This window comes from Neophocaena asiaeorientalis, unplaced genomic scaffold (genome assembly GCF_003031525.2).
Source record: "Neophocaena asiaeorientalis asiaeorientalis breed wild unplaced genomic scaffold, Neophocaena_asiaeorientalis_V1.1 scaffold164, whole genome shotgun sequence".
NCBI classification, from domain to species: domain Eukaryota; kingdom Metazoa; phylum Chordata; class Mammalia; order Artiodactyla; family Phocoenidae; genus Neophocaena; species Neophocaena asiaeorientalis.
In genome coordinates, this window is record NW_020173727.1 from 719,063 (window position 1) to 731,795 (window position 12,733).

Below are 12,733 nucleotides of genomic sequence, written 5' to 3' on the forward strand. Positions count from 1 at the left end.
ATGTAGCGTCCCTAGGTTTTAGGTTGGAAGTACGTATAAGTAGGCCGTGTGTACACGACAGAAACAGAGTCCAAGCAATCAAAGGGGTTCCTTGTGAATAACTATCAAAATGGTTTGGTAGGTTATTTCCCTGTTATTTTGGTAGTTGGATTTTTATTCTTGTCAAGGCAGGAAGAGAGCAGTTACAGAGGGAAGGACACTGAAGGCAAGAAGATGAAAACACACGGGGCTGAGTGGGGAGCTCAGGAAGATAGTGGAAGAGTCAGCATGGGCACCAGCACACTCACGCAGTCTGTGTGGCACCGGTGTCACACCGAGGAGTTAAGGATGGAGATGATGACGATTGGAATGCCTAAAAGAAAGAAATGCCTTAACAGTAGACCTGCCAGGCTATTCTGTGAGGAACGAGGTCTTCGGGAGCAGCTCTGTGACTGCCTGTCAGGGACTTTTTGTTTTGCTTTTTAACACTGGAGTTTGGGTCACATGATCGTCATATCTCAGATCTGTGACTTAGGCTTTTACTCTGAAAACCCTGAGCCCTTATAGTGTTGAGGAGAACCGAGGCAGCCGCTGCCGAGTTATGCTTGGAATTGTTTTCTTAGGTATAATGTGACATGGGTATGCCTTCCGACCGTGGCTATTACCTCTAGAGTAACTGGAAACTCTGGGCTTTTCCTGGGACCCCTCTCTTTGCCTGGAATTTCTTTTTCTTCATTCTCTAACCAAACATGATTCCACAGATCCTTCAAGACCCAGTTCCTGCGTCTCTCCTACTCTGTGAAACCTCTGGACACCCTGCCCGCCCCTGTGAAATTAGTTGCTCTAGCTGCCCATTGCTCTAGCTGCCTGCCCGTTATAGCAGGCATTACATCATTAAGAGTTTGGTTTTTCGTATCTGTACGATTTCCCCTTCTCGGTACGGTGCCTCTCTCTTCATCTCCGTGCCTCTCTCTGGAACAAACAGGGCTCAATGAATTCATTCTTCACACTAAGGAGTGGGCTCAGGGTCTAATGTGTGTGTGTGTGTGTGTGTGTGTTTTGGTGGTGGTGAAAGCTGGACTGCAGATAAATTCAAGATCCACAACCAGAGAAACAGCTGGCCTCCCAGAGTCTCCTGCCCTGTCTCCTAGGATAGAGTTCATGAAATGCACAAGCCTATCCAGAAACGCCTGACCTTGCTGTACTGGCCTGGCAACCCCAGGCCACTTGGAACCAATATTTAAGCCAATATTTGCTTTCAGTTATTCTCGCCCGTAGTTAAGCCATGGTAATGCCAAACTGTGGCTAGCCCAGGAAGGGTCTGCAGGGGGCAGCAGGGACTCCCTACTGGCTGGCTCTGCAAGTTTGCCCCGCACTCTCAGTGACAACTAAATAAAGCAATCTCATAGTTCACAGTATTGAATCTTTGGGCCCTGTTTTTTAGGTCAGAGTGTGTTTTTTGTGTGTGAAAGTGTAAGGGTGCCCATATACTATAGTATTGAGGAGACCTGAGGTAGCCACTACTGAGTTATGTGTGGAGTTGTTTTCTTAGATATAATGTGACATGGGTACTGACCGTGCCTACTACCTCTGGTTACTTCCATGTAACTCAGGTTAGGGAGGTCAAGGCAGAATTCAAGGGTTAAAGTATACGTGAAATTTTAAGTAGGCTCTTGGTAGCTAAACACGCTCTGTCCATCTAACAAGGACTCTGTCTCACGTAGCCTTTCCCATCGATTCCCAGGCACTAACAAGCCTGAGATGCCTTCACTTGCTTCTGTGAACTTTCCAGATATACGGAGCAAGGAAAGCCATATGACCCCAGGGTGGTTTTCTAGTCATCTTCCGGTCTTGTTCTGGTGTTGATCCTAGGAAAGCCGCCCTCCAGATTAAACAACATAGCCCAGCCAAAGACCCTTCCTGGTGGCAGAGGGGAAAGCCAGAGCTCTGACTCTGGCTCCCAGATGGGGCTGGCTGCTGTCACTCCTGGCTTGCCCTTCTGTTTCCCCAGAAGCAGAGTGTGGAGAGTTCCCAATGGTTCAGATATCTGTCTTCAAAACTGTGTTTGGGTAGCAAAGTCATGAGCACTTGCTTCTCTCTGGCAGGGGTGGCCCTCATGCCAGAAAAAACAAAGGGAAAATCACTTGGTATGCTGTTGCTAAGAAGCGGAGAGTTGTTTGATGTTTTGATTTTAGCAGCATTGGAGGCTTGCCTTTTTAGTAACAAGAAGAGCTATAGGTTGCTCCTACAATTTTGGATATGTGCTTTTCCGAAAATGTGTCATGAATGCAGAAGTCTCTCATCAAATCCTTTTTTCCACCACTCATTAAATTAAAAAGAAATCCTCTGGGATACAGGAGAGGGGTGCAAAAAGTTCAAAATGAAAACGATGGCGGAAACGTTCTTGTAGAAGCAGCTTCATTCCTAGGTGGCCGTGGCCAGCAGCCCACATGCCGTGGCCATGTTAGGCCAGTGGCCAGCAAGTAGGGGCAAGGATGGATTCATATCCTTCAGATATCGGTGTCCAACTGTCTGACCCTGTGCAAGCTGTGTGAAGGGTATCAGGCAGGCCATTCTCATCCACTTTTGATGATTCACTGAATGTTTAATGAGCTGTGTGTGCAAGGCACAGTGCTTGGCTGGATGAGCGAGATACAGTCCTCCTCCTGAAACAGGGAAAGAGGTAATTAGGATTCAAAGGGTCTGCGCAAGAATAAAGGTGTGGAGGGGATAAGACCCAATAGGAAGGGGATAACTTTTCTTGGGCCAGTCAGGGAGCACCACGGAGGAATCTGAACTGTCTTAAAGGATAGGCATCTGACTTTTCCAGTGGAAAAGACAAGGAGGCACATTCAAGGCAGGAACAGCAAGGCAGAAGGAAACCTGAGGGTTAATAAGACACTCATATGTGACTGGATAAAAGAATGAGTGGAGAAGAAAGAGGGATGATCTAGATCGCTAGGGACCTTGACTTTTTTGTTGTTGTTTTTGTTTTTGCGGTACGCGGGCCTCTCACTGTTGTGGCCTCTCCCGTTGCGGAGCACAGGCTCCGGACGCGCAGGCTCAGCGGCTATGACTTACGGGCCCAGCTGCTCCGCAGCATGTGGGATCTTCCCGGACTGGGGCACGAACCCGTGACCCCTGCATCGGCAGGCGGACTCTCAACCACTGCGCCAGCAGGGAAGCCCGACCTTGACTTTTTGAGGCCAAGAAATTTGAACTTTTTCTGTAGGTGCCCGGTAAGACATCAGGAGTGAACTTCATCTTAATCTCACTACACCCATAAATCCCTCTGCAGAGGACAGGGATGGTTTCCCAACATAGATGGAGCTGCATACTTGGTACCACTGTCCAGTACCAGTAGGACTTTCTGCAGTGATGGAACTGGTATAAGTGTCCAATATGGTGGCCACTAGCCGCATGTGGCCACTGAACACTTGAAATGTGGCTAGTGTGACTGAGGAGCTGAGTTTTAAATTTTATTTAATCGTAGTTAACTTAAATTTCCATTTAAATAGCTCCATGTGGCTAGTGGCTACTCTCTTAGAGCTTTGCAGGAGGCAGTGGTTGTAACTTGAGGGAGGGAAAAAGATGAGGAGGGCTCCCCTGCAGATAAGTTGTGATAAGTTGTATTTCAGGGAGGGAAGGGACCACAGGTGGCTTCTGATACTCGTACTCTGCTGGGTGCTATGAGGAAAAGCCTTCAAAGGGTCTTAGTGACACACGGCACACGTACATAAAATGGTTAGAGAAGGGAGGCAGGTGGTGTAACAAAGTGCTGGCAAGCACGGCATCAGCTCCCTGGGACCCTGCAGTAGCTCCTGGCGTCCTCTTTCCATATCTCTGCACCATGCAGCTATGCAAACCCCACGGAGCAAGAGTCCTGCCTGCACCTCTCTGCTGTCAGGAAAGATGCCAAGTGCAGGGAGGATACATCAGAAAAGCATTTCTAGGTACATGAATTAAAAGCTCCTGTGACAGAAAGTATGCCTTAAAGGGACCGCACAGGCCAGTGCCCTTTACCTGCAGAGCATTCCTTGTGAATCTTAATTGCAGTGCAACCTGTGTTTTCACTCTGGAGCAATGGGTGGCGGTGTTTTCGGACCAAGAACTCAGCACCAAACAGGACACTGCTGACAGAATAATGCCATGAAAGCAGAGAAGCCAAAGCCATAAATCTCAGTAACTCCTGAAAGTGATAACATTCTGCTACTGATTCTGTAAAATGAATATAAATGTAGATATCGGTGAATACTGACTAAGGAAAGGACCATAATCTTCCATTAACATATAAAAATTCAACTCCACTGTGTCATAAATTAGATTTTCCTCACGCTGAATTATTAAGTGTGATAAACAGGAATTGAATGACAGTAGCTTTGCCCCTCCCTGACATTTGAAAGGCATACGAGGATGCTTTTATTTTCTCTTAATAAATTCCTTTGTAACCAGCAGAAGCATGCATAATTATTCTGTTATCCATTCCATCCGCCTGGATGTCAAGTTCAAAGCATCAGTAGATCAATGACGTGGAAATCTGAGGACAACATAAAGTGAATCAAATCACAGCCTATGTCAGGAGGCCCCCGATCCACAGATTGGAAAGATTATAGCTGGAGAAGTATTTAATAACTAAGATCTACAAACGGAAACTCTGATTTTCTCCCATTCTTTATTTTCTCACTCTAGTTCCTAAATTTGGATTTAAATATTAATATGTCCTATGTCGTTCTTTATGTTGTTTAAAAAATACACTGATTTTTTATCTTTTTAGAAAGGTGATATGTGTTCATTGTAGAAAATATGGAGGAAAATAAAAAGAGCCACCACTCTGAGTGGACTGTTATGAATATTTGGGCATATCTATTTTCAGTGATTTTTGTTTTCTGTGTGTGACCACACAAGACTGAAACAGTTTTGCTCTTTTTCAGTTAATCCTTCCTGAACATTTCCTCGCATTTTAAAATATATTTCCTAAACAGCATTGTAATAGCCATAGAGTATTTCATCATAGCGGTCACCTAAATGTATCTAACCAGGCCCCTACTGTAGGCAATTTAGGTTATTTCTTTTTCTTTTTTGTTTTTTCATTTTAACAACATTGTGATGAAACCCCTGTATATAAAGTGTCCACATGCGTTACTATTTCCTTAGATGTGGAATTTCCCTATCAAAGGATAAGAACGTTTCTTAGGGCTACTTATAAGTATTGCCAAATTGCTCTCTAGAAAGATCTTCTAGTGGTGTTATGAATATGAGTGTTGAGATTAGAAAGACCTAAGTTCAGTCCTGGTTTTGCGGTTCCGGGTCTGTCATCAGCCGTGTGACCCTGGGCAACTTGTTAACATGTCCAAGCTTCAGTTTCCCTTTCTGTTAAGTGGGCTAGTAATACGACCTGCCTCATATCCATTTCTGTGTGGAGTAAATGTGGTAATTCATGTAAAAGCTGAGTAGAGCAAAATGCTCAACATAAGAGCTAACAGTTTTACACTTTTCTAGCAGAGTATGCACTGTCTATTTCTCCATTCTCTCACAAACCCTGGGCACAATTTTGCATAAAAATCAACTTGACAAGTGAAAAAAAGACATAGTTTTAACTTCTTTGACAAAACACATCTTTCAAGCCTTTAGAAATACGTGACTTTAGAAATATTTCAAGTCAAGGGCTGATTTTGACAAACGTCTTTCCCTCAAATGTTGTTTCTCATGAGTGGCAATAGAATAAGTAATAGAAGAAGCCCAAATCTTCCTTAGTTTTAAAGGGTAGCTATATAACTGATTGTGTCTGAGGGCCCAGAGCAGTCTGTCGGTGGGGTAGAGTACGTGTACGTAGCAATTATTAAGTATGTGCTTAGAACATTTTCTCTCAGCAGTCTCAGTGAATTGGATTTAGCTGTCCATAATTTATTTTAAATTGTATAAATAGCTTCATAAGACAATTGGAATAAATAAAGAGAAAAGAAGGAAAACATTGGCCAGCAATCCCTTCACACAAACAAGTTAAATTCTGTTTGTTGACTGTCCACACAATTTTACAGAATTGCATTAGACGTTCTTTCAAAGCAGAGGACGCACTTCCTCCTATTGAGATCTTTTCCATACAAGTACCATCATTTAACCAGGCCCACGAGGTGCCATCCCAATTTTGTCACGTCAGTGGGAGCTGAGTACAAGGGCAAGAGACCCATATCCCTGGGCCAGGAAAGAGGGTGCTTGCCAGATGTGAAGCAGAAGCGGGCTTGGAGGGTAGGACCAGGGCAGCTGAAAATGTTGCTGTGAAGTCTGAGCATGAATGTGACCAGTGTGGGTTAGTCTGAAATAAAAGTCGAAACAGCAAAGGAAACGATGTTGAGGAGGGTTCATACTCAGACATTCAGAGGCTGTTTTAAGGACAGCCTTTATTTGGCTCTTCTTGGAAGCCCAGAGGCTCCACATGAATTTAAAGACACAACATGTGTGTCTAATATTGGAAAGGCTTTGCTGGTGAACACAATTTCACAGGTTTTCTGTATTACAAGTGGAGAAGGCATTAAGAAATACAGCCTTGATTATTACAGAGAGAAGAGAGAGTAGTTTTCCTGTCCTGATTATTGTGTCTTAAGTACCAGGCATAAAATGATCTCTCATTCGATGAAATGGAAGCCCTCTTGAGGCTTCAGATCCATCTCTCTTTTATTCCAGTTTAGTCCCCAATTTCCAAGGCTGTGCCCTTGAGTGTTGAAATGTAATAACTTTGAGGGTACACGGTGAGTCTACTGATTCTTTAATATGGTTTCTGCCATTTAATTCTTGTTCCGAGCAGGCAGTGCACCAGCTCCACCCAGAGCTAGCAGGTTACTCTCTATAATCAGGTATGTACACATGTCTCACACCCAGAGAAAATGCTCTCATAGTAACATTGGATGACCACGTCCTGATCACTTTTCAAGATCACTGGTGCTATTTGTAATCTTGAATATTATTTTTTTCTGCTTCCAGCCTTGAATTAGATTCTGTAAGCAAGAGGTTTTGCTGAACAGGGTATGAAAAAAATAAGCGTAGTCTAATTTTATCAATCTTGAGCATCTTGCATAAAATGTTAAGTCAAAATTGTTAGACAGTAAACTTGCTGGAAGATGAAGACGAGGATGCTGGTATGCGATGACAAAAAGAGCACTAGTCTCGGGAGGTGTAATTTAATTCACTCTTTTGCCACTTATTAATGTGTCTTTGGGCCTATCTGTTCATTTGTAAAATGAAGTTTTCACTTATAAAACAGGGACTACGCTACATCCTATTTAGCACTCAGTGACAGACTGCATGTGAAAGTCCTTTGTAAACTGTAATATCATATTCCAGTGTGAGGTTGTTACTATGCCCCCAAGGTCAGCATATTTGAAAATTTATTAGTCTGTATTTAAAACACATTTCAGTTCTCTTTACGTCCTGGCCCATCATTTCCACATTTAAACTTAAGCAACAAAGACCTTGGCTCAGTCGCCTTTATCTTTCAGTCTAATTAGGGGCCTGATAGTTTTGCTTTGTTTGGAATTTGTCACCCCATGTTCTAAAGGGCGAGGTTCAGTGTGTCCCTCAGAAGACTAAGATTCTAAGATATTGCAAAATTGAATCCTGTTTGTCCTCAGAAAGCCGTGAGATTTTATGCTTTCATCAAGTTGGTCACTATTTGGGTTATATTGTAATAGAACCTGTTATTCATATATCAGAGCTATTCAGAAAATGGCAGCACCTTGAATAGGGACTATATTCTAAGAGCTGCCTTCCCAACGTGGTAACCGACAGGCATATGTGATTGTCTGCAATTAAATTAATTAAAATTAAGCCAGATAAAAAATTCGGTTTTTCATTCACACTGGATACATTCCAAGTGCTCAATAGCTAGATATGATTAGTGGCTACTACTTTGGACAGTGGAGACTATAGAATATTTCCATCATTACGGAAAGTTCTGTTGGCCGGTCCTGCTCTAAAAGAAAGGGAACCTGATGTCACGTTATTCAGAGGTATCCAGTAAGGTTTCATGCAGAATTTTTATATCATTTTTAGGTTTCCAACCTAAAATAGCAACCTTTAATGTCCAATCAAGGGTTGACATCCACCCACCCACCCCTTTTCTCCAAGCTGCATTTAGGACATTTGATAATTTGATATTTTTGAATGTTCATTTCTTTTTATTGGGTCCCTTAGGTCCTGCGTGACAGATATGTGTGAATGTCCATCCCATAAGAACTGTTACTGCGAGTCATTCCTGGCGTATACCCGCGCCTGCCAGAGAGAGGGCATCAGCGTGCACTGGGAGCCTCTGCAGAACTGTGCAGGTGAGAAGTTCCCGGCCGATCCAAACATCAGAAACTCACTCCAGTGCCCAGGATAGCAATAGGAAAGACTTGATGATGGGAATGGTCACACGCTCCCTTGGCTAGAGGGAAATCTTATCAGTGGCCCAGCTGGATTTCAACTTGATAAAACACAGGGGCTTCCCACTGGGCAGGGTAGAAAGCACTTAAGAGAAATGCTTTGTGACAAGCACATTTGAACAATTTAAGGATTTCCACTGCTGCAAAATCCTCCTAACCTCAAGCTACCAGCTGGATGTGCTTAGCACGTGGACAGTCACAGCTGTGGTTTCTGTTATGTGTGGAGCAAAGGAGATTTGGGACAATTATAGTCATTTAAGGTCTTCAGGATAAGTGTGATTTTTTTTTTTTGAAAGAGAGAAATGGTTATACAAACACTAGTAGAACATTCTTTTCCTTCTGAGAGACAGATTGCTGTAATAGTCATTTAGCTCTTTGATCTCAGGCAAGTGAATTAGCTTATTTGATATCTGTAAAATGGACTCCTTTGTTCATCCCAGAAATGTTTCTTACAAAGTGGCTAAGTACTAGGCATTGAACAAAGCACTGTGGGCACTTTGGTGACTGTAAGAGATGAGGTGAGGTCCCTGTCATCGAGGTGCTGGCAGCCCAGTGGGAGAGAGAGCCAGACAAAAATAGTAAGTCGAGCACGGTAGAGACTTGCTAAGTGTGGTAAGGGTGATGAGGGGGCAAATAGGGCAGAGCAAGAGAAAACAAATGGGGAGGGAGTCGGTGGCTACTTAGATGCAGAAGAGGGAGCACGTCTCTGGGGGGATGATGTTCCAGCCGAGCATTGAAGGATCCAAGGGACTCAGGGCAAGAGATCCATGCAGAGGAAACATATTTGAATAAGAGCCGCTCTCAAACTGGAAGGGAGTCAGTGCGGAGGGCCGGGGAAACAGGGGCACAAGATGAGAGTGGAGTTGAAGCCAGAGCCGGATTGCAGGACTCTGCAAGTCTTGGGAAGGAGTCTAGCTTTTATTCCAAGAAGAATGGAAGCCACTGATGGGCTTTAAGCAACCCTCCTTCTGCTTTTGAAAGATCGCCCTGTGTAGAGGCTGCTGTGTAGAGAATACATTGAATAGGGCAAGATTGAAGGCAAGAGGCCATTGCAGTCTTTGGGGTGACAAAATGATGGTGGCTTGGATTCAGATGGAGGCAGTGTGTGGAGGAAGAAGAGAGATTTTAGAAATATTTTGGAAATGTACAATAATCTGTACTCTGCAGAGTTATAAGCATTAGTGATATGTACGTGAAACATCTTAGAAGAGTACTCAACTCATAGAAGATACTCAGTAGTAACTGCTGCTCTTATTTAGACCTGAAGATGAGATGACTAAATGTTTGTCTTTTACTGCAAGGGTTGGCAAATGTTTTTCTGCAAAGGACCAGATTTGCCTGGTAGGGAGAGACTGGGGTTTGCAACATTCTACAGGAATCCTAGAAACCTTAGCTGTGCTGTTAGAAAAGAAGGCAGTTCGTGGCGCTGCTAACTCTAGAGGGTCTACACTGGTGGAGGGCCGGAGCTGTCATCCGGTTGGAAGAGGGCTCAAGAATTGCCTTTGTCTATATTTTCAGTGCATGGACGTCGTGTTCACTTAGACAGTGGGTCTCAATCTGGCTGGACATTGGAGCCACTCTGGGAGCTTAAAAGATAAACCAGAAAACTATGCCTGGGCCCCTTGCTGAGATATCCTGCTTTAATTGGCCTTGTGTATCATTTGAAACCTCTCAGGAGATTCTGACCTGCAACCAGAGCTGAAACTGCGGAGTTAATTTGTATGCTTATTTGGGTGGCTCTGGGGGAGTAGGACGACGAGCGTTTTGGGGGTTACTAAAGCTTCCTCAAGCCACCCCTTGACACAGTCACTAATCCATGTCCTTATAAAGCTCTCAGACCCTTTTATCTACTTGTGAACTTCCCTTTTGGTTTTGCTCTCTCCTCTGCAAGCCCAAGTCCAATCTTTGTCTGAGTTCACTTTCCACAGCAAGAGTGCCTCTCTATCAATGCTGTCTTCCCAGAGGAGGATTGAGTTGATAAAAATGACCCATATTAAGGTATGGCTGAGGCTCCTGAAAGGTGAGACTAACTGGCTTACCTCCCACCTAGCGCCTCAGTGTGGGGTAGTATAGGAAGGGCAGGATTGTGAGAGACTGGGTCCTTGCACCACACCTTGAATATGCCCGTCTCCTTTTCTCTGCTTTGAAATGAATAAAATATATGGACTCAAGCCCCAGCCATTCATCCTGGTGTAATGTGGGGCTCAGCAGAACTTTATTAATTTTATTAGGTATGGTGCTGTGATGAGGATCATATCAGATACGGAACATGTGAACCCTCTCTTCCTGATGCCAGGCTGTATTGAACACCGGTTCAGTGCACCCAATGCATTTGAGGACTACACTTTCCCCACCCCAGGATCCTGAGTTTAGGGACTGAATCTCAGCAGCTAAAATGACTTTTCTAATGGAAAAGGAATACAGCTTCTGAAAGGTTCCATTCACCACTTAAAATTAGCAGAACCATCTGAGTGAAGTATACCTCTGTCAGTGTTTGATTGCAGGGGAACCTTTTATACACACACACACACACACACACACACACACACACACACACACACACTCACACTCATATTGAACTTCCACAAATTGATAGTTGGTATTTACGGAGATATGCAGCATCTCTCAGTAGATTCATTTCTGAGTCGTCTGGAATAGTGAAGACTATAAGAATACTCTTTACTAATTTTTAGTTCCCACATCTTTTGACTTATGACAGCACTTAAGGCCACTTAATACTGAGAAGAGAAATTTTCCAGGGTAAAAGGCTTGGAAGTTGAACAAATAAGAAGCCAGCCAGGCAAGAAACTCTGAATGAACAAGTGACATCTCCCGGGCTAAGGTGGATTTTAGCACTAGCATGACGTATGAAGCGTATGCCCACTAGCTGTGGCAAGGAGGACTAATGAAACTCTAGTTTAGTGCAGGAATGACTAAATACAATACAATGTGCAGAGGGCTATTGTGAAGGTCTCTAAAAGTTTCATTAACGACCATTTATATTAATGTGTACTATTTTCTAAGCACCTCCTTTGCCCCAAGGACTATACTAGAACTTTGTGTTACATTTTATCTTATTTAATCCCCACTCTCATCTATATGTTAACATTCTGTTACGCACATTTTACTGTAAAGCACATTAAGGCTTAGAATATTTCAGGAATTTGCTAAAAATCACAGAGGTGGAAACTAAGAAAGCTAGGAATCAAACCTAGGTCAATTTGCATTATAGCCACTGTTCTTAATTATTGTGAGAACACAAATAAGCAAGTGCACCGTAGAAAAAAATATATATCTATGAATATATATTTATTTATGTAAGCATCCACTAATTTACGGAAATATTTGTTCTGTAGATCTTTCCAATTTCTATTCACTTGTTCCTTATCATTGATACTTGTTACTTGGTACCTTCTGACTCTGTAACTTTGCTATGACCTTGCTCCTGCATCTTACTTTGCTGTCCTTAGTAGATTTTCTACCAACCTCCCTGTAGGTGCCACTACTAATTGTCACCGCACTTTGAGGAATACATTTTCTAAGTGGGCAAGGGGCTGGGATATTCAGAGTGGTGTGTGTGTTCCGGCAGCACATGAGATAGTCTGCTGGGTTCTGTGAGCAGTTTCCTCCTTGTTTTATTCTACAAACTCCAGGTGATTCCAGTCCCTGCCCTGCAGCAACTCTGCTCTGCTTATACACACTCACCTTTCCCTTGGCTGACTGGGAAAGGATCCTGTAAAGGATTAGGAGGTAAGGTCAGCACTGTGACCTTCAGCACAGTAAGGGCACATGGGGACAGTGAGTTCCAGAGGGCATAGATCTACACTTATTGAGCAAATTATTGAAGTCAACAGGTGGCGCCTTTATGGGGTCCCACAGAAAGTAACGTATAATGATCCTTGCACGCATTACAGAGTAGCTGCTTATGTGCCCCCTTGAGAATAAGTACCTGCTAACCCTAACCACTTTGATAGTTTCCTGGTTTTTAAAAAATGTATTTGATCAAATGAAGCCTTTTCAAATGCCCCTATGCAAATCATTTATGTTGTAAAAAGGTATTGTTTGCCTTTTATAAGTTTGAAAAAAAATGGATTAACAGAGGGTAATAAAACAAGGTCCAAGTCAGGATTAACTTTCTAGGATCTTCTAAAAGTTGTGCCAGTTTGAAGGCAAATTTAATCATGTCATCCCCCCATTTAAAACCCTTGCAAGATTCCTCTTCCTCAAGGCTTACAGCCCCTGCCTACTTCTCTGCCTCTGTCTCCTCCCACTCAAATCCCATGCTCCCTTCCTCCAACAAAGCAAGGATCCTCCCATTTCTGATTGGGTCCTGGCTG

General features: G+C 43.4%; 1 protein-coding gene across 1 annotated transcript in view; it reads left to right on the forward strand.

Annotated features, from left to right (window-relative positions):
• The window catches only part of BMPER (BMP binding endothelial regulator), a 252,693-nt gene that overhangs the window by 233,081 nt on the left and 6,879 nt on the right, over positions 1-12,733 (forward strand). The window contains exon 14 of the mRNA XM_024750771.1: positions 8,167-8,297. Within this exon, the coding sequence (XP_024606539.1) occupies positions 8,167-8,297 (131 nt within the window). The remainder of the gene's footprint in view (positions 1-8,166; positions 8,298-12,733) is intronic.